Genomic DNA, 22,646 nt, shown 5'->3' with positions numbered 1-22,646 from the left:
GCCAAGGTCATACCAATAGAAGGAACGAACAGTAGCTACATATAATTGAAAGTAAGAACAGAATATCCTGTCTCTGAAAGGTCGAGATGAGGAGGCGTAAGCAGGTGGCAAGCTAAATAAGAATCAAATACACAAATTGAGAGAAACGAGGCAAATTCAAGGTGTGGCAAGTACATGACCAGCCAAGCAAGAAGAGCACGGGTTCACACCTACGCTTGGCATCTGCCCCAGCAGAAGATATCAGAAATTTTCCAGACAGAAGATGCAGTTTCGAGGCCAACCACATTGAGATAATTGACACATAGTTGCTGAAGTGATGATTGATTGTAACCATAATTGGAGAAAGGCTGGGTAACTCGGGGGCACCCCGCACCTGGCTGGCCGTTCTGTGTGCTGCTAAGCGAAGTGGAAGAATATTCATGGGGTGGTGCCAACCCAATCACAATGGACCAAATAATCTAGGGTCCTATAGTTAGTAGAACCAATGGGACGTCGTACTTTTAGTGACGTCTACAGTAGTCATTTTGAAGGAAGGGCTTAGTTGCCCACCTGAGAGTGTTTTATCCAATCCCCTCACTCTGTTACCATATACAGATATAGCACCTATATTAAAGTTACCTTTTCCTAACCAATAGAAATGCATATTAACTTTTGAGTGTTACACGTCAGATTATGACGCGTTTTTAGTATAAAAGTTATGTTTTGTATGAAGTTCATTGGAGTTGAAGCGAGACGGACTATCGCATCACTGCTGAATTCCATGACTCCCTGTTTTTTGCTCTTGTCATTAAACTGACTCCCTTTGCCAAACCATTGAGTTGTCTTTATTGATTGGTGTTGGAGTAATACATCTGCACCCCCATCCATCTCAAAGGTGCAGCTATCTCGTCTTAAAGTACTTTGGAGCAAACCTCGGCTCTATGGGCCGGCCGGGGGTCTCCGGAGTACAGTGGGGCGAACCCCTGATTGATGGTCATGAAACAGCCTGTTCACATCACTGTAAGGGAGGTTCTGGGAGATGCTCCTCTTATCCAGGTTTTTACAAATTAAACGGTTAATTGTAAGGGTCTGGTATTTCGCCAGGACATTGTAGTTCTCCATGTTTTTTTTTTTTTATAGAAGAGGCAGGATGCAAGATATTTTTTGCTCGTGGGGAAAGACACCAAAGCTGAGTTGTCCAGCTCCACGTCTCGATAGCCGGAAACATTTTTTCTCATGAATATTAATGAAGGCTATCCAGGATCCGGGCCCTCGAGGCCTAGAGTTGGACAACCCTGCCAAAGTGGAAAGAGCTATCACAGGGCCGCCAGGGGAGGTGTGGCAATGTTGTCTTTAAAAGTGTGTTGACTGGCGAAGACTTCATTTTCTTACCTGTCGCCGTGGAATCTTCCAGAGCGACCAGAGTGAAGGTGAGAAAGAAGAAGTGGGACCAGCTCTGAAAGCCGAGGAGGAGCCAATGTGGTTTTAGGGTGGGGAGGGGTTGGGGCCCTGGATCGATTCCAACATATCCACAAAGAAGGGCTTGGGGGTTCTCATTATGTTATTAGATTGGTTTGAACACCCCTTACAGTGAACCTCTAACTTGTTACGCCTTATTCAAACCCATCACTGTAACCATTATCGCCTAACCCTTCACCAGGAAACATGTCCCCCATCCCCTTATCCTTTATCTGTCACTCTTCACCCATTACTCGTCATCCATAACCTACCACCTGTCACCCCTAACTTTAAATCTCTAACTTCTTTCCCCTAATTGTTCATTCCTAGGGCTAGGGCCTAGCACTTCACCCCTTATCCTCTGCCACCAACCTTTCAACCCAGGACCCTAACCCTTTATTCCCTACCTTTCACCCCTTGCCTTCACCCCACTCCTTAACTGCTACCACGTCACCCCTAACCCTCAGCTATTACCTTTTCACGCGAGCACTTAATTGCCTACCTTTTACTCCTTCCCGCTGGCTCCCTATTTGAAGCATCCGGTCCTGGTAGCGCGGATGCTGCTGCCCATCACACGTGCGCCCCCCACCCGGGGAGCAATATGGACCGAGCAGAAGGCTGCCTTTAGTGGGACCGTAGAAGACGCACGGGCGTTATGGTGCAGGGCACCTGTGCTGTGCCTATTTTCTATCTGGGGCGAGGGGTAGGCTGACTGCCCTCTCATGTTGGATGGCTCTGTAATGTGGATATTTTGGAGGATAGGTCGGCGCCAGCAGTCCATGTTTTTCCTGAGTGGGTCGGTGTGGGGCTGTGTGAGCCAGTCCAGGAACCGGTGCCAGCATTCGGTGGTGACTGGATTTGACACATCTGTGCGGTGCTCGGGCGGAGGGGTGGGGTGGGGGGTGCGATGGAAAGCCTCGGTGGGCGGCGAGTGCAGGCCAGGGTGCTCCCCGCGGTGGGAGTGGTGGGGGCGGCGTCTGCGGGAGGCTTCTCCCAGAGGAGGCGGGCGCCGCTCAGTGTGAGCGTGTGGGAGTCCTCGAGCGCCTCAGTGGCGGTGTGGTGCGGTGGTGTGCGCGCGCGTGATAGTGGGCTGTGCTGTGCTGCGCCATGGATGTTCTGCTGGTGGTCGCCGTGTCCGGGCTCTACCTGCTGCCCGCTGCGCGAGCTGATTTCGACGGCAGGTAAGAAAGAGGGCGAGGGGGAGTCTGGCACTGCGGGCACCGGGGACTTTGAAATGTGATCGTGCAAGGTGCGGTGACACGGAGCAGATGTCAGGTGGATGCAGGTCGCCACCTGTAGCCAGGAGAGCAGTGTGTGAGTGCAGACATGCGCCATCCTGGGGTGTCTGCGGAGCCCTGCGCAGACACCCCAGGATGCTAATGGTGAGGCCATCCTTTTCACCCAGGAGAGCTGCTGCCGGTGGGCCACGGGGGGCTCTGTGGGCGAATGTGTGTACCACGCGGCAATTGCGCAAAGGTGAACTTAGCCATGTCTGATATGGCAAGGGCAGGAGCACCCGGGTCACAGAGAATGGCCCTCCCCAGCCCCCATATGGCACCTGCTCGCTCTGCGCCCGCCTCAAAGGCGCGCCCGCGTGTGTACCACATCTGCTATCCCAGAAAGGTGCATTTTCGCAACACAGACCCTTTTCTTGTCCTGAGATGCACGACCCCGTGCACCGCGTGGCCAATACTACTAAATGGATTGCATGCCTTGGGCCCCACTGTTCTTCGATGCCACCCTGTGTGGGTACCTGCACGTGCTTCCCCTGTGCCCTTTTGCCCCGTCATTGGCAATGTGTCGGGCACTAGTTAGAGAGGACACCTGTCCGGTGATGCCCCAGCCAGCGGATGCACAGGGCCAAGGAGCTCTCCAATACACCCTGGCCCGGTGTCCTCTCGTGGCATTGATGCCCATGGCATGCGTGCGTGTGGCATGGGAATCATTCCCAGCACAGGTAGCCGAGCTCGGGGCCAGCTCGGCGGAGGCGCGGGTCCGTGGGATGTGGTACTCTCAGTCCCACCCTCCGCGCGGGCCGCCGCCACCGCCTTTCAGGCTTTGCCACGGGTTCAGATGTAGATTCATTTTCCAGCCCCTGTCGCCTTAATCCGGGCCTCTGCGTATCCAAATCCCCGGATTACTACGCGGCTCCCACCCTGCCCCGGGAGACAGGTGTCGCGCGGCCCGTCGTTAGAGGGGTCTAACTCGGGGAGTCCAGGCGTTGCCCACGCTGCCTGGCCCTCCGCGGTGGGCAAAGGCGGCTGCAGCAGCAGCAGCAGGGCATCGTTCCTCGGGCACCGCTTTGGATTCAGGGCACGCGCCCACCGCAGCGTCTCGCGGGCCCCCGGGGCGATGCTTCTGCTTCTTGAGAGGCGCGGTTTCGCGGTTCCATTCTCCGATCTGCTATTAAAGCTGCAGCTTGGGGTGCACCCACCCCACCGCCCCCTGCACCCCCGCACTGTTTCATCCCGGGCACCCGCATTGAGCTCAGCTGCATCTTTATTCGATGTCTGCTGGGTGGGCGTCAGGTTAGCTGGAGGTTAAAGTGTGCACAAGGTGCAAACCGAACACAACCTTTCAAAGTTTTGTTCAGACTGGTACAGAAGGGTGTGCTGATGAGCTCTGAGTCGCGATCGGACGGCGTGCTGCGTAAGGGTTGGTTAGCCCGGCGCTTTGCTTTCTTTTCAACGGGGCGTGGTGCTGGCACTGCCCCCATCGGATCCCAGTGCCTTGAACCAGCCGCGGTGTCAAGAGGCGCCCTGTACTGGGTTCTTCTCATCTAGGGCCCGATTCATGGAATTTTTTGCACACTTCAAAGTGTCTTTGCACTGCTGGCAAGTGACCTTGCACTGCCGACACAAACCCTGATTGATGGAACTGCAAAGTGTATTTTCGCAGTGCAAAGTTCGTGCAGTCAGGGCATAGTCATTTTGCAGTACAAAAGGGTTTTGCACTGCAAAAATACACTTTGCGCATATACATGAATCAGGCTTGTGTCGGCAGTGCCGAGTCACTTTTCAGCGTGCAAAGAAAGCCATGAATTGGAGCCCTAGCGTGTAGAACTGGGGCTGCTGCGCGCGCCAAGGGAGCGCATTATTCCAACTACTTCATACGCAGCGCGGGTGGAAGCCAGGCAGGCACCTGTGTGCTCGTGGGGAGGGGATGCGGGCCCAGTGTCTGCCCTGCCCAGTACCCTCGGCTGCCACAAGAGTTGGCATTAGTGGGGCTCATGGTTGAGGCACGGGGCTTTGGGGATACGGAGTAATGGCTCCGTGGTTGAGTTGCGTCTGTTTACAGAGCTCCCGGCTTTCCCATCTGAGGGGCGAGAAGTCCACTTTTAGCTTTGCATTTTGGGACTTGTAGTGCTGTATATACAACAAGAAAGTCGAATCTATAATCAGCAGAATGCAGAGAAGAGAAACTGCTTGGGTAATCTACTTTCACTTAGCATAGGAGACCCGGGCTGTCCGTGATGTGTGATCGTGGCCACATAGACACGTTAGCTCCCCGTGTCCTGGCCCCTTTGATATAATTGAGAGTTCTTAGTAGCGGCCGTCCATCAGTGTGCAGCGCTAGATGGGTAATCACGCCCCGTGGGCCTCTGGCAGCGCACTGCCCCCTCGCCGCCCCCTCTCTCTGTCTTCGACATGCCCCGGGGCCCCGCTGTGTTAGTTACCGTAGGTGGGACGCGCCGCACTCAAGTTCAGGCATGAAGCCGGCGAGGGGGGGGGAGTGCCAGGGCGCAGGAATGTGTTTATATCCAGCGCCGGGAAGGACCGTGTCAGAAGCGGAGGCAGAAGCCCGGCTGCACCGCACACGGCCCGGGCCAGCCTTCACAGCCAGGGGGTGCACTCTGCGGGGGAGGGGCGGGCGTGCACAGGCACTTGCCTGCAATCTGGTATCACGGCACTTCATATTTCTATCCGACATCTGTGTAGACGCATAACACTTTTAACCACAGACCATCTGCACTGAGCGGACTGTTTTCGTATCAGCGATTCTCTTTGAAAGTCGCCACCGCTTTCTGTTTTGGTTGAAGTACGACCCAGCCGCGAGGACATCTTTTTTTGCAATGTGTAATGCTGTTTTAAGATAACTGGAGATACATATCAAGGGTTCGTATCGCGCATTGCTCTGCTGTTTGGTGGGGCAGCCGGCTGCTATAGTGAACGCTGTGCGTCACTGGTGTGCTCCTGTGCGGTGTGGTAGCAGGGCTGGCTGCTGCTGGCCTGCGCTGCACAGCAGTTCTGTATGTGGCTGACCGCGAATAAAGGTTGGGTGTTCTCAGTGCTTTGAGTGGGATGCTAAATCGAGGGGGACGGGGTAGGGCGTGGTCTACACCCCTAACGAGAGCACCCCTTCATGACTAAAAAGGGGGGGGGGTGAAAGCAGGGGGGCTTGGGCGCACTAAAGGAGTGAGGCTAGTGGGCTCCAGCTCTCAGACACAGCAGGCAGCCCTTTCATTCAAGGAGCCTGTGGTTAAAAACCACAGGCTCCTTGAGGGAAAGGTGTGTCAGCTGCGTGATGACTTTGTATTCAGAAACAGGAGTAGGGCTCTCCTATTGTTTCTGGGTACAGAGTCATCAGGCAACCCATGTAGCCGAAGTCAAGGTTACACGGGCTGTCTGCAGGTGTCAGTACTTCGTTTAGTAAAAGCCGGTGCATTTTCCTTTTTTTCTGCTTTTTCTTCTAAACTGAAGTGCTGACACCTGCAGGCAGCACGTGTAGCCGTGCAGCGCTTCGGCTGCACGGGCTGCCTGAGGTGTCGGCATGGCTGGGGCTAGTCGGGGGTGGCCCCGGCAAGTCACCGGCTCGGAAAGCCCTCTCTGGAGACTGCCAGGGCTTAAAATGTTGTTTTTAGGGAATGCCAGGGAGACCACATGGGTAGTAATGGAGGCCTCAGGGGTCGCAGTTGCGACCCCTAGGAACCCCCAAATGACGTCCCTCTGTGCTGTGCTTTGTGCTAAACAGTTGTGGGCCGCCAGCCGTGTCTGTTGTGTTAATATGCTTTTATACTGTACCAAATCCCCAGCGTAAGAGTATCGGAGCACCCAGGCTTGTCCGTGGAGTGGCGTGCTGTGCACCCGCAATCCTACATCTGCACGAGGAAAGAGCATGAGCAAGGGTGGGGGGGATATAAGAGCATGGGAAAGCTGGAAATAGATGCTACACACAAAGGGTGGGATGCAGCGGGGGAGGGGCGCATGCTTCATGGTGCATGCCACTCCTGTCAGGTGGGCCTTAGCTCTGGAGGGGAGGGGAGGATGCATCTTGAAAAGTTGTTCCCCAGGTCACACTCCAGAATGTAACGCAATGTAAAGCGAGCAGGGCTGTGTGTGCGTGCAGTGTAAGGTGGTGGCAGAGGGAAAGGTGCGACTGTTGGGTGGCTTTTGGTAAGTTCGGACGCCCGCAGTGGAGCTCAGTACTAGGCTGAACAGCTTGAGTTCCCGTCAGGTGTACCTGTGAGTCTAGGTTTTCTGTTGTGTTCTCCATTGGGTGAAGAGTTTGTACCACACAGGATCTGTGTTAAGGGCCAGGCAGGGGAGACTGACCTGACAGCAGTGGTAGAAGTGTACCCAAAAAAGTAGTGGAACTGGGACTGCGGCGGCGAGCAGAGTAGGAAGGAAGGGGCAACGTGCAACACATGTTGCAAGGGTTGCAGTCATGCTGGTTGGCGGCCAATTGAGTTGCAAAAGATTTCAACTTTCGATGTAACCAGAGGCGTAGGCAGGATTATGTAACAAGTGGGGCCGGAACCAAATGTAGTGGGGTCCACCAGAGTGACATTAACATCTGTAAAGGCCCCACAGCGCTGCTGAGTGGGCATTTACAGATTTTGGGTGGGCCTTGCCCGCTCAGGCCCTACCCTGTCTACTCTCTGGCTGTAACTGATAGCCAGTGGTACAGTGGAGAAGTGTGCTTTAACTACACAAAGAACATTTCCGGAATGGTGACAATGGTTGCAAAAAGTGGTGCAGCTGTTAACAGTAAACAATCATAGTGGAACAGCGCTCCCGACCGTTCCTGCTCACTTCGACCACTGCATGACAGAGTATGATCTCCTGAGTCTGGGCCTATTGCAGGCGTTGCTGAGACTAACTTGAAATGGTCCTATCTCGGTTTCACCCCAGCTTGTGAGTCTGCTGTTCCTGTGTTCACCGTGGACTTGTTTTTTGGGGTCCATGCCCATAATCCCAATTTGTGATGTAAACTGTGGTGGATATCGGGCATTGGCGAGCTGGGGTATTTCTGCTGGATGATCGATCCTGGGGGTACGGTTGCATTGTGTGACAGTGGAGTGTGGTACTACGTCTGCTTTGCTATTGTACTTTGCAGCACAGCTATGCTGCTGCTGTGTCACATTGTTTTATTTTTGAGTTTTATAATGCGCTAACTCGGAGGGGGCGCTTCAAGGCGCCTGGAGAAAAAGAAACGGGAGGATATAAAGTACAGTACAAAGGAGTAGGACGCATGGGGGGAGGTGACACGCCGGAGTCGTCTGCTCAGTTACAGCCGGTGTCAGAGGCCTGGGCGGGCAGCTGGTGACACGGTGTGGTTGATGCTTTTGCTACGGCTCCATTGGCTACAGAAATGCTGGTGCTTGCAGGTCATTGATATTACACCAAGATCAAACAAGTGGCTGTAGGAGCACGCCAGGTACACGGAGGCAAATCCCAGGGCATCAGCTATATGGCAGCAGTGGTACTCCAGGTGTGCCCTGCAGTCTCTACAGGTGGCATCAGGGCGGATATACAGGGCACGCCGCCCACGGCAAGGTGGGCTTCTTTTCCCTTCAGGGAGCACTCCAGCATTTACCAAGTCATTTCTTTGTACTGACTTGTTTTCATGGAGATTCCCATATGCAGGCACATCACTGGGGTTGGGCTGGGGGTGTTGAGCCACTCATCGACCTCTTGCCGCCTAGGGGAGGGCACTTCCATGCAGGGCGTAGGAGACGCATACAATCTGGGGGGTGGGGGGGGGGCAGGGGACACCTTGGGGACTTTGCTTTTTAAAAAAATGTATTGTGTTTTAGTCAAAGAACTTGACTTTTCGCAAAATTAAAATAGCAGTATGAAGTAAATTACACATATCATCTCTGCATAAAACAAGAGAAAAGAAGAAAAGAAAACAGAAGTGAATACCAGAGGCCATGAACAGCATGTACTTCAGTTAGGATCAAACTATTGGGGTAGGACTGAAGGAGGCATCCCCTTGCCTGGCACAGTGTCTATTGGGTGTGGCACCGGGCCATGCAGAGGGTACACTTTGTGTGTACAGATGTCTCAATGTACATCTTGCCTGACCTCGGGAGGCCTTGCCTCAGAGTATTGAGGACTCTTCAGAGCTCTCACAATTCACGTATTGCCTGGTCTGCAGTATGCACTTGTCGCCCAGTACTGGGACATCCAAAGAACTCATGCAATCCACCTCTGTCTCGACCTATATCACATAGTAGTATATATGAATTGAGACAGCCACCATGCTCCCTCAATTTGCTTCTTTCCACACCTGTCTCCCAGTATAGAGACGTCTGCAGAGCTTTTGCAATACCGTCGTATCCGGCCTTGAAGTGCATTCTGTTATCACAGTCGTGAGAGATCCACGGGGCTTACACGAAGGACCTCTTGCCTAACCTGCAGTATGCACTGGTATCCAGTTGCTGACACATCAAAAGAGCTCTGCCAATGCCCCTCTACCTTGATTTCAAATACACCCAGTCATCCCAATGCTTTTCGTTTTATTAGACCATCACTGCTACACCATCACGGGGCAACATTTGAAAGGCCCTGTTTTGGTGTGGCAGCGCAACCCCAAATTTGGTGCCCCCTGCCGCCTTGAGGAGAGGGGAGTGTACAAACATTTTGTTTTGCCCCGGGCGCTCCCAGGGCTGAGGCCGTCCCCTGGCTACAGGGTGTGTGGGGGTGTGTGTGGGGTGTGTGCGCCTGTGTGCGTGTGTGGTTCCAACCCCAGTAACATAGCTGAAGGGGTCTTCTTTCCAGTATTCACAATTTGGGACACATGAGTATGTTTTACCTGCTCCCAGCACTCCACATTTCAACAGCAACAGCTGAGGGTTGAAGGACCTTTTCAGTGGATGCCAGAAGTAAAATGACTTGAAATGGGCCAATCATTGTCCTGAACATTAAGAATGGCTATACCTGAGCCCTGTTGGCTTTTGAGGAGTCCTGGGCTGTCATGAACATTCCCAAGTTCTGATTTCAATGTTGTCATGTTATCCCCCTCTCGGGCACTTCTCCCCGCCTTCTTCCCCAGACGTGCACAATATGAATGACCCAAGGCCCAGTAAAACTGTGGTTTTGTCCTCCCTCTGTCTTCCTTAACTTCTCTTGTTGTGCTAGTAGAAACACTTGTGTACCGGCGCCTAATAAATGACATATCAAATCCTATCATATCATACTTTAAAAGTATGTAAGCCTGAGCAGTGTAAATCCTTACAGGTGGCAGACCCTTCCCCAGCCCTTCCAGAGTTGTAGAGGTTCTGACTTGTAATATTAAATCTCACCTTTTAATATTTACCCATCTCACTTTTACTCACGTCCTCATCCTTAGAAGGATGTAAATTGCAGTCAGGTACGCCCGATATGTGAATGATCGTGCCCCAAAAATACTCACTTTTAAAAGGTTGTGTCCTTTTATGAAATCTCCTGTATTTGACCCCTAGAGCTATACTTTCTAATGAATGAACTTGATTGTTAATGGAAATCACAACCTCAGGCTCTACCTGCACCTCTCCCACGGCAACAGATAATACTGACTTTTCACTTAAAAAAGTGACCTGGTGTGTAACATTTACCAAGCTTGGAGTATGTATAAAAGCTTTGTTCAAAACATTCGCCATGTTAACGGACCCACTTGTCCTTTGAAAATGCAAAAATGAAACCTTTACTAAAACGTAATTTGGCCGTTACAGATGCCACAGTGTTGTTTAAGTCCTTATTGTCCGCATGAAAACTTTCATAGGATCTCTCCAGATTAGTCGAAGTGAAATTCGGGGCATACGACACTGGAGGGCTGTGTTTGCGGCAGCAGGAGAAGGCAGTGGGGGGAAGAGTAACTACTTCTCTGTGCATAGGTACTTGGTGAGAATGTCTGAAGCATTTAATGGTGGAGAGTGGGACAGTCTTGTGGCCGGAATAATGGAATTGGACCCAATGGTGCATAATGAAATGAATTGTTGCTTGCTAATTTTATGTGGGGCGTAAGAGAAAGAATGCGATTATGCGACAGAGCAGGTTTACGTTCTTTATCCAAACAATAATGGTTCATACATGAAACAGAGGTGGGGAGTGGCAGGGGCAGCCGTGGACACAGCGCACTGTGCCTACCCGAACAATCCCAGGAGGGAGATGCTGAACGCGCACAATTGCACTCACGTATCTTGCTCTTGAATGCAGCGCTACGCTGCATCAAGAACAAGATACATAAGCTGCATACAATAACAAAGCAAACGGCCAATGGATGGCTCCGCTGAGGTTCGTAAGGGAACCCTTAACCTATATACCATCACACATTTACACTGTCCCCCCACACAATATGCATCACACCCTAGTACTCACAACTCACTTACCTTAAGTTAGCTCGAGTCAAGTCTCTCTCCCAGTCTCCCTCTGTTAGGGAGAATTCTCCGAAATGTGCTGATTCCCTTCGACCTTAGAGATCCCCAACTCTTTTGCTGGACTTTAGGACTTTGAATTTTTATCCTAGAGAGAGTGAGACCTTTTTCCCACACTCTCATGTATTTTTCTGTGATTTGAACACTGTGTTTTTTGGGGTGTTGGGGTCTGACAAACTCCATAGGCATCATCTTTTTACATTGTGACACACAGCACCTTCAGTGCAGTGGCACCGATTGAATTCTTACAGATTTCCCAAAGGTTTAAATACCTTGTCTTGGTTAAAACCACTGTTTCCAAGAGCAGTGAAGTTAAATTGACTTTACTTACATTTTGTTACTTTCTAGACCCAGCACACGCTATCTAACAATAGGGTGTTGGAGGGGTTACTTAGTATCCTCTCTGTCTAGTTTATCATGTAACATTTTTATGCCACCCTTTCTACAATGACTAGCTGGTGGCAGTGCTTTATTTATTTTCTATCATTGAGTGTTTCTACTACGGGCTGCAATTGCAGCTGCAGAAAAGCATCCTCTCGGAGCTGACTGTACTTCCATTGATGGTGCAGGAAACGGTTGCCAGGGAGAAGAACACCATAATTGAGTGGCTCATTTTTAAGTCAGACCCGAGCTACAGGAAGATCCTCCGGACTCCCATGAAGCAGGGCTGACCAAGTCTGAGTCACCTGAACAGAGTGGTGGACCCCAGATGCGAGGAAAGTCCGTAAGGTATCCGAGAACCGCAGTGGTGCTATTCATGAGAAGCTGAAACCGTGAAGTGCCGCTGATCTGAAATTTGCCCATTGCTGCCGCCGACCTTCAAACCGCAGTGCAGGAGTCCCCAGACGTCCTCCCTCATGTCCCCATGACTGAGGCCCAGGAACAACAGGATCTGCCATTCTAAAACAGGAGCAGAAGCCAGCTGGAACCAATTTCTTCAGACCTAAGGCATTGTAAACTAAGGGGTACCTACCTCTTGTCGTGCAGCCTTACTAGCTCTTAGTTGAGACTTGTCTTGGTTGCTTTTTGCAGAGTTGCTTGCAGCTTTGCCCCTCACAAGCCTCCCAGCTTGTGGCCCAACAGTGATTTAATTTTCTACAAAGATTTCTAAAACATTCTGAAAGAGTTTTTACTTACCTTCAAGAAGTGCTTCAGCTCCCCAATACTTTTTGCTCAATTGACATTGGCTGTCCTTGTTCCCTGATAGACTCTTCTTACCTCTGACTTTGTGCTTTAACTATCCATCAACAAAAGTCACACATTCTATAGCTTGTGTCACTGGGAAAGGTTTAATTTACTTTGCATTGGGGTTCAAAAGTACATACCTGCTGAAGAAAATGTGTTAACCATTGTTTTATTCCCTAATCTTTTGCCTTTTGACATCAAACTCAGTATTGCTCTAAATGTGCCAGTGATATATTTATGTCTGCAGAGTCCTAGTTATTTAAGTCACATCAGGGTGTAGGAAGTGTCTGTGTGCCATCCCAAATGGGTATCTACTGATTTAAAGAAACTGAGAGTGTGTATTTTGAAGTATGTTTAAGTGTTACATATTTTTGCTCCCTTTTAAAGAAGGCTTATTCAACTGACTGTTAAATTAATAAATAATTGTTTAATCAAGAAACCTTGAGTGTAAGTGTTTACTTGGATACTTGTCACTGTGAATCTCTATGTTACAACCTCACAGCTCATATTGACCCCTCTGGAGATAAGCCTGGATGCTCAGTCACTCTACCAACTTGTGTAGTACATGCTTATACCAAAGGTTGGGTTAACTATTGCCAAGAGGACAAGGCTGGTGCAATCTCCCACAGGGTACTGCATACAATCTTGCCTAACACCCTTGCTAATCAGTCAAACGCGGTCGTCGCAGAGGCCGGCCGAGGCTGCTTGCTCAGGCTGCCTGCTCAGATGCAGCACGCGTCGCTGCCTGGATGCTCCACTTCGAGTTGACAATGAGTAAGACTGACTGGACAAATGCAGGCTGCGCAGCAGTGCACTGCGCAGGGGCAAGTGCAGTTTTTTCCCCTGCACGGGCACCGGCACATACCAAATGCGCAGGTATAATCATAATGTGAACATTTGTGTATATGGCAGCTTGATGTTTGATATACTTACACTTACAAAGCTTTTATAAACTATAACTTTGAATTAGCATTGATGGGTGGATTTAATTTTCGCTTGTGTAAAACACGTCCTAGTGCAAGTAGAGAAATCAGATTCCAGACTGGTTCATAGAACCTACCAACTCTTGTATCACAGAAAATGCACAAAACATAGTTCCCAGTCAAAGGCTGTAGCAACTCATATGTCGGGAACTCGGCCATGTAAATACAGTGTGGGGACAAAGACTGATTTGCAAATGGATATTTCCCATCTGTGAAAGGTAGAGTGAGCAAAAAATGTGTGCTGCAAACTCTCATCTCAGAACAGGTTATCTATCATGCCATGTTCTTTTTGGAGAGGGGTGCCTGCTACCTTTTTTTGAAAAATATTTGCAAGGGACTTGGGATTGGGCACCCTGAGTTACCTGGGGGAACCCAGACGTGGACTCCTTGCTCACTGTGCTCAGAGTGGGACAGCTCCACCTCACTGATGAGGCCCAACAAGGCTGAAACACATGTATGGGTTGCTGTTGGTACTCTTGTTCAGAAGGGAATTGCCATAGCATGTTGTTGCTTGACTGCCCGTGTGGGCGGGACAAAGACTGATATGCAAATGGCTATTTCCCATCTGTTAAAGTTACAGTGAGCTCTTAAGTGTGGCTGTGGACTCGCCAGTGGGTACCTTCCCAAAGAACAGGACAATGGGCCGTGTTCGTTCTCACATAGGGGCGCCTATGGACTATTTTTTCATTGTTTAAGGGACTTAGGTTTAGTCACCCTACGTTTCCTAGGGACATCCAGACATGGACCCCTTGCTCACTGTGCTCAGAGAGGCACAGCTCCACCTCACTGATGAGGCCCAACAAGGCTGAAACACGTGTATGGGGTTGCTGTTGGTACTCTTGTTCAGAGAGGAATTGCAATAGCATTTCGGTGCTGGACTGCCCATGTGGGCGGGACAAAGACTGATTTGCAAATGGATATTTCCCATCTGTTAAAGTTACAGTGAGCAAAAAGCGATGGCTACAAACTCTCAAAGTGGGAAAAAACCACAGAACAGGTTATCATGCTATGCTTTTTTTGGAGAGAAGCGCCTGCTACCTTTTTTGAAAAATATTTTAATTCATGTTCTGTTTTTAGCCCATGATAGAGATGTAAACGGGCCGGCCCTAGATGCCCCCTAGTACTTGCACTTCTCATTTTTACCAATATTGGGCACCAGGAATGCTCTGAGCTGGAGAAAATGAAAATAATGTACTAAACTGTGCCATGATGAAGGTTCCGCCCCAGCAGTATTTGCTGGGCAAAACGGTGCCCCCCACCATGCCTTGTCTCCCATCACGCCTCCCTCGCATCCAAAAGAGAGGCCAACATGTCGCCGCGGAGCCACCTGTTTGGCTGTCACGCAAGCCAGCCAGGGTTCCTTTCAGTACTGAGGTGACACAGACGACTTGAGAAATAGTTTTCGGGGTCTATAAAATGTGACTCTGGTAGATATTGTGCCAAACTCCAACTTCCAGAGGCCTGCTGTGCACGTATGAGGGGAATGGAAGCGTGAACTAAGAGGTGGCGAGTTTACTCAGTGCGCTGAGTAGAGGTCTGGTCTCACGCACACTCGCCCACAGGGGGTGGGGCCTCCGGGAGCGAAGTCTGCTATGGTGTTATAAGGCCTGCTTGAATTGTATGTTGAAGAGATTGTTTATGCCCCAGATACAGTTGACAAACCGGCATCCATTCCCGCAAGGGCACCTGTTGAAGAGGAACTAGGCCCCGAGTAATCATTTTTATGGAGCTGAGCAGGGGTGAGGACTGGCAATGTTGGTGGTTCATTCAATTGGTATTTTATTTTCACTTTGATTGCTCGCCTTGAAAGCAAGACGATACGCAACAACACAGGTTCGATCCCCGGGTCCGTGCTTAGAAACCTATGGGTATTTAAGCACGTTATAAATACGCAACTAAGCCAAAGAAACATTTACGCAACAAAATAAAACTATTTCTGTAACAGCGCCTTGATGCCCGCGGGCTGTGTGAGCTTTAAAAATGCAAAATAAATAAAAGTGCCTCGCGCCATTTGGCGCTTACTTTGTTCACAGACACTTCTCTGGGTTGCATCTGCGCTGGGTGCAGCCCAACGGTTTTCTGGTATTAGCATTTACAAGAAACGGTTGGAATTGCCCCCACATTGGGCATGTCGCCTTAGTAAAATACCCAGAGCAACTCATTAGGGCGAGCAGGTGTGAAGGCGAGCTTTGCCCTCATCTGAGCACTGCTCCATGCACCTGGCTGGACTGTTCCAGCGCGCCATGCTCCCGAGGCGCAAACTTGAACAACAGAGGGACTCTCACCAAGAATGCGAGAGGGGGAGAACATAACTGGGGGGTGGTGGGGTTGGGGGCGGGGGACTAGCGGGGAACCCGGACAGACAAACATAGAGCGAGATGCACCCTGAAAGTGAGACAAGGAGAGGGACAGACATCATGAGATTAATAGAACTAAGCTCGGGAGCCCTGGCAGGGCCTTGGCACAAGAACAATTTTCGGGCAAAGCCAGGGCTGAACCCCACGTAGAGCCTACGCTGTTGATAACCTGCACTTCTACTTTCCATTTACAATACCGCACCCACCCCCACCGCTTTTTGATGCTCCTGTTGTCCAAGTAGTGAGGGACACAGGCGTAGCCTTAAACCTTCCCAAAATGTACACAAACGTGGGTCCCATTGAGGGAAGAGTATGCCAGGAGCCTCGGGAGCATAGCTCAGGGGCAACGTGCTCGCCTAGGAAGAAAGACGACACAGAACAACAGTTCGATCCCCGGGTCCTCGCTTAGAAACCTCTGGGTATTAGGCGCGTTATAAATAACCTATCATATCATACCCACCGGCACACCCTCTCACACCGCCAGCCCCTCTCGAACTGTCATACCCCATTCCACGTTCAGAACTTCATGCAGACGAGAAAAGCGGCACCACTCCCCCATATCATAAATCTATTCAATAGAACCGCAAAATCATTGTGCAGTCCACCTAACCACCTATCACAATCCAACACCTCTACCTGGATTAACCGGCCGCACACGCACACGTAACTTCACCATCACTGGGTGACGCGCTTTACGCCCTGAGCATCGCGCCACCCAGAGACAGGGTACACACCCACATGACAGCGGAGCAAATTATGCACCTGCCACCCCTCGCGCAAAAGCAAAAATCCCAAACATGAGCGCCTAACCAAGCCAACCATTCCCCAGAACTCTTATGACATCACCCTTCGTGCAGAGAAGACCAGGAAGGAAGTAGACACAACGCAACAAAGAGCAAGAGTGTGATCATATTGCCAAGCACTGAAACTCAACACCATGGCCCAGGGATCACCGTGTTCCTGGATCATCGTTTGACAACATTGACTCACAAGGTCCCAAATTGTCCTATGCCAGTTAATGTACAATATTCCTGCCTCGCTCAAAGCCAAGTAACCTCTTCTCACGCGGGATATCTTCTGCCATTCGAGAGCCTTTGGTCTAAAACGCTTTGTATGCTGGGACTTGTAGTTTCACTTTTTCTATTATATGCATGGGTCTAGATGTCCCCGCATGCAGCGTTGGCTCCAAGTCCAGGACAGACTAATGGCCTTCAGCATGGCATAGGTCACACGCTGCTTTGAGGTGTGAAGGGGCTATGCAAGGCCATGCCTTGCTTCGTGGGTTCAGGGGGCCATGCACCGCTTCAGATTGGGAGCAGCTATGTACCAGTACACGGGTGGGGGATATGTAGCCATGCAGAGATGCGAGGCCATGGCACCGATACTTCCCACGCGCTGGGTCAGGGCCATGCCCATCTCCATGCGGCAGAACGGAGAGCTGTGCACTTCTGACTGGAAGGAGGCGGGGGTGCCCATAGGTGTCCACCTCCTTGCCCGCCTACCCACCAGAGTCCACGAATCCAGCAACCCAGGAAAAGATTCTCTGCACCACAGCGGTGTCAGTGGCATAGGTGCGCTGTGCAAATCCTACATCACATAATGTGGGGGTGAAGGGGAGGGTACGGGACCCTTTAGTGCTTTAGCAGTAGTGTTGTAACATGCACAGTTTGTGGGATATGTCAGACACTACTCATTCACTGATGAAAGTGGGGCTGAGCCATGCACTAGTATGCACCAGGAAGAGATTAGGGGTGGCACAGAGAGGCATCCGTGTGGTGGTGGAGCAGAGAGAATATTTCAGGCTGTGCATGTACACATGTGGGCACCACACAGGGTCTGTGTGTGAAGAGTAGACAGGATGTGCACAGAGGTGATAGCGCCCTTATCTGTCATTAAACTATGTTTATATTGGAAGAGGGGGTGCTGAGTGACACATTAAAGGTGAGCTGATAGGGCCAGTGCTGAGGGTGAGCTGGTAGAGCCAATGCAAACCATAGCAGAAGAGTAGGATGTTAGGATCGGGGTACACCACAAGACCAGCGGAAACCATAGCAGCCGTGTACGATGTTAAGATCGGGGTGCACCAGACGACCAGAGCAAGCCATAGCAGAAGAGTAGAATGTTAGGATCGGGGTGCACCAGACGACCAGCGCAAACCATAGCAGAAGAGTAGAATGTTAGGATCGGGGTGCACAAGAAGACAAGTGCGCACCGTAGCAGATGTGTAGGATGTTAAGATCGGGGTGCACCAGACGACCAGAGCAAGCCATAGCAGAAGAGTAGAATGTAAGCCATAGCAGAAGAGTAGGATAGAAGAGTAGGATGTTAGGAGCGAGGTGCACCAGAAGACCAGTGCGCACCGTAGCAGATGTGTAGGATGTTAGGATCGGGGTGCACCAAAAGACCAGCGCAAACCATAGCAGATGTGCAGGATGTTAGGATCGGGGTGCACCAGAAGACCAGCGCAAACCATAGCAGAAGTGTAGGATGTTAGGATCGGGGTGCACCACAAGACCAGCGGAAACCATAGCAGACGTGTAGGATGTTAAGATCGGGGTGCACCAGACGACCAGCGCAAACCATAGCAGACGTGTAGGATGTTAAGATCGGGGTGCACCAGACGACCAGCGCAAACCATAGCAGAAATGTAAGATGTTAGGATAGGGGTGCTGACTCTTTTTGCTTTGCATGGGGGCGTGTCGGGGGGGCATTCTGGCCACGACTTGCGTGTACGGTCACTTTGCACGAGCAATTCCATGAATACGGTGAGCGCGCAGAATAACTTCTGCACGCATGCTCGCGCTGAGGCGTACTCGGCGCGCAGCCTTTGCAGGATCTCTGCGCGCTTTTCCATGAATCGGGCCCTTTGTATTTTAGGCTCATTCATATTAAATCAGGTTTCAATTCCCGCAACTTTTCGCGGCGTTAACTATGCAAAATGCTGTTTTCGGCTCCTTTTCTTAGCAAAAATCTAACCTTGGCAGATTATTTTCGTAAACACACACTACTGTTTTATATCATTATGATACAGGAAACACTATGGGTACAGGTTTAATGCGCTGTGAACTAGCAAGGCTTTCCCAGAGAACTGAATCAGGCCAGCGCTTTGGTCGACGGTGACGGCCTCCTAAAAGGAGCACTGTATCCCGCCATTTCTTACACACATGACGCACTGGCGTGAGAGAAAGAACGCAGACTGAAATACCCTGTCCCAGAACAGCCTCACTACTCAAGAACTGGTCCTCCACCTTTTGAGTGGCCCGTCGCATCTGCTGGCAACAATCGGTGTCGCTACGAGAGAGTGGCCCGTCGCATCTGCTGGCAACAATCGGTGTCGCTACGATTACAATTCTTTCTCAGACTTTTTCAATTGGCTGGTGGGTTATAAATGTCATAGCTGTTTACTGCAGTGAGTTCACCTAAAAAATGCCCCACTGAACATGTATTTCAACTTTGACTCTTTCGCTGTGTTTGAAAACCTAAGGTTACACCCCTTTGGCAGCACAGTGAGTGGAATTGAATGAGGGAAAGGAAGGCGCCAAACAGATGAGCAAGTAACCAAGTGCCCATGCGGGTGACATGTTAGATGAGAATCCAGGCCACGGTCGGATACACAGGATGACACGCTCTGACTCCCGCTATAAGGCAGAGGACACTCGCAATCCAACCCCCACAAAGCCGTCCAGGACCCCGGACAATACTGCAACCAAACCCAGTGACAGAGAAAAAGAGAGACTTTTTCTCTCTAGAGGGAACCATTTACAGACCCTCGGCAGAGGTAGCACAATATATGACACAGTGGCAAGTTCAGTGCAGTTAAAAACCAAGTCATTTTCTATGATTAGAACGATGTGAGCTGCAATGGTTCAATATCCCTGCTCAGGGAGGGTGTTTTAAAGGAAAGAGTATTTTTCAGGCTTACCACAGGATTTCTTGACTTCCAAACCAATGAACCAGGGACTCCAGCTCAGTTAACGCCAGGGGGGGAGACACAGAGTAAAACATGTAAATCCAAGATGGCGGCATGCCCTCAACTAGATTAGGCCCAGCCCCCTTGCAGTCCAATTCAGCCAGGGCACATTAACCAATCAGGTACAGCTAATCTCTGGATAACACAGGTGCAGCCCCCTCACCCAGAGTCCCTCATAATATGAGCCAGGAAGCTCAGTCTGGCAGGGGAGTTGCTGGAGAGATTGAGACCATTGAAGAAGCAGCGGGCGGGAGGAGTTTGAGAAATGAAGGCGAGAGGAGGAGACAATCTCGTGTGAGACCTGAGGAGTGTGAAGCCGAGATTTGGGAGAGGGAGTGCAGGGGTCACCCTGAGATTTGAAAAAAGAGGTGTAGAGTGTCATCCCGCGATATTTGAGGGGGAGCATGCGGGGGTCACCCCAAGATTTGGGGAACGTAAAGTGGTGTGGCGTTCACCCTGAGATTTTGAGAAAGGGATGGAGGTTTTGGGGGCATGTGTAGGAGGAAGCACAAGCTTTCGAGGAAGGTCGAAGGTGTGAACCCAGAGATTTGGAGAAGGGCGGTGCTGGATTCACAGAGACATTTTGAAGAGCGCATGCTGGAGTTTTCCAGATTTTGGAAAGCAGAGATGACAGTGCCCACATGGGTGAAGAGGGTGATAGAGAAAAAGATCTAGAAAGTTAAAACAGGTGTCTTAAAGGAGTAAAGAAGGTGGTACAGCAAGGGAGACCTGCAGAGTGAAGATTGCTGTCCCCAAGGGAGTGAAGATGACAGAGTAAGAGATTGGAGGTCGGTAGGGGCTTTCTGGGCAGGGCACAGGGGTGAGTGTCAAGATGGGGAGAAGGAGATATTACCAGGACAAGAGGACAGGGGTTATGTGAGACAAGCTTGCCATCTTGGGAGGGGGAGAGAGAGGAGGAGAGAGAGAAAAAAAGAAGGAAGGAAGGAAAGAAGGAAGGAAGGAAAGAAAGAAAGAAAGAAAGAAAGAAAGAAAGAAAGAAAGAAAGAAAGAAAGAAAGAAAGAAAGAAAGAAAGAAAGAAAGAAAGAAAGAAAGAAAGAAGAGCCAAGCCATGCTCCTCCGTCTACCTTGCAGGACCTCGGACGTTAGAGACCCAGCTGATGAGAGCGGGGAACAATCTTTGAGAACATGAGAGCTGGCTGCTCATTGCATTGAGATACCAGGTGTGGACTATGGTGTTTTTCGTTATTCATGGTTATATAGGACCCTGGAAAGCCTGCTTATCAAATCTTTTAGCTCCTGCTTATCAAATGTTATTTTCGATCGATCCCTGTAGAGGTGATGCAAACGATACATGTGCACTCAGCAGAGTGTGGGACCAGGCAGTGGCACCAGATGCCACACACAGATGCGATGCATGGGAGATGAGGACGCCAGACCTGATGTCCTCCCAGGATCTACCCTGACTCAGCTTTGTAACTTCAGACCTCAGAGTTGGTCAGGGATGAGACGCCTCGAGGGGATGTGCTCTTGCCTCTTCATCGTCTGGATCAGAGCAGTGAGTCAGTCAAGCCAGGCTTCCGGGGGGGGGGGGTGCACGGTTCTAGGCTTGCTCCGGCATGGCCAGGGGAAGGGGGCAGCATGCTGCGCCTCTCTCTGGCCACATGCAGGTTTCTCTAGTGGGGACTGGGTCTGAGCGTTGCCCTCAGAGCGGGTCTTGGCAGGTTACAGGTGTGGCTAGGTCCTCACGGTCTGTCCATGGGCTGACATCTTCCTGCATATCTTGGCATCCGTACACAGATATTGCCAGCCAAGGATGCCGACTCTGAGGTTGTTAGGGGGCATTGGGGTCAGAATAATTCAGCTCCCAATCAGAGGGTTGCATTCTTTCGAACCTTTGGCAGCCACCCAATCACTGGGGGTGGGTCTGGCATGCTCCTCTCTCGCGGGCATTCTCTCAGGCTTAACCTTAAGTGCGGCTTTGGGCTTGGATCCAGACACCCTACACACAACCGGTCTCTTTTGTTTTGACCATTGTAGCCCACGGTAGCCATGAACATATCCGACAAAATCACACTTATTTCCTTGTAAGAACTACAATGTCGCCATTTCTATCTTTACACCAGGGTTCCTGTAGAGTCACCCACAGTGTAGGCCAGAGTGTACCCTACTGGAATCACAGGTTGCCCACGCTCAATGCAGCCTATCCAGCTGAATGTGCAAGGAGACTGGCACAGGGAACAGGATGATTGGGAGTGTCATAACCTTAAAGGACCCACGGTAAACCAGTCAGGGAAAATCAGCGAGTGCATGGAGCCTCAGCCTCACGGCACAGGCCACAGGCGCAGGATGGAACTTCTGGTCTCGCAACTGTCCCTGATGTTATGCAAGCATGCACACTGGACTGCCAGAAAGATTTGCAGCCTCCAACACAGCCAGAGACTAGCTAAGCACCCATCGTTGCGTAGTGATCAGGTGAAGAAGTTCTCAACTATTATATCTTAAGCCAAATAAGGAGTCGGATATCGCCTTACTTTGCATTGCATGGCTATTTTTGCTCTTCTTTGATGACCGGTTGCCCATTTCTTTTCCTGTTTCTTTTTTATTCATGGTTCTACCAAGTATTATTGTGTGATACTTCCTGTGAATATAAGATTATAATTTGAATAGGTTAAAACCCTATATTTTTACTAAATCTTTGTTAGGGTGTAATCTGAGCTCACCCTTTCACTTTTTACAGAGTTCAGCCTGGGTGGTCAGCCTCGCTACCTTTACATGACCTAGCTGATTTATCACAAGCCCCAGCTACTGTCTGCTCTTTTCAGCCTAAACCTGGCGTGAACCACATTCAACCTTTGAGAGTTATGCAGATGACATAATCCTCTTTGATACTACCAGTATTTTTTTAACAATATTTAGTAGGTCGTATGGAGTAATATTGCCAACAGAATGATTTGTCGCTAAGCCACAGAAAATCGAAAATGATGTGTGTCAGGAAAACAATCTTCCCTACAGCTATATGTTCTATCGGCCAGAACAGATTGTAAGTAGTGAAAGAGTTCAAGTCATAATAGGAAGCTATCATGAGGACTCTTGAAAGGAACCCGGAAGAATAAAG

The 22,646-nt window shown here is 50.3% G+C and overlaps 1 protein-coding gene across 2 annotated transcripts in view; it reads left to right on the top strand.

Annotated features, from left to right (window-relative positions):
• Window positions 1-2,439: 2,439 nt before the first annotated feature.
• NPNT (nephronectin) overlaps window positions 2,440-22,646 on the top strand; it is a 325,821-nt gene continuing 305,614 nt past the window's right edge. For both annotated transcript variants that reach the window (XM_069630946.1, XM_069630945.1), the window contains exon 1: window positions 2,440-2,618. In XM_069630946.1, coding sequence (XP_069487047.1) covers window positions 2,545-2,618 — 74 coding nt within the window. In that variant the 5' untranslated portion in view covers window positions 2,440-2,544. The remainder of the gene's footprint in view (window positions 2,619-22,646) is intronic.

This window comes from Ambystoma mexicanum, chromosome 6q, assembly GCF_040938575.1.
Source record: "Ambystoma mexicanum isolate Mex_15411 chromosome 6q, UKY_AmexF1_1, whole genome shotgun sequence".
Lineage (NCBI taxonomy): Eukaryota > Metazoa > Chordata > Amphibia > Caudata > Ambystomatidae > Ambystoma > Ambystoma mexicanum.
Note: the sequence above shows the minus strand (reverse complement) of the source record. Positions and strands in the feature narration are given on the sequence as shown.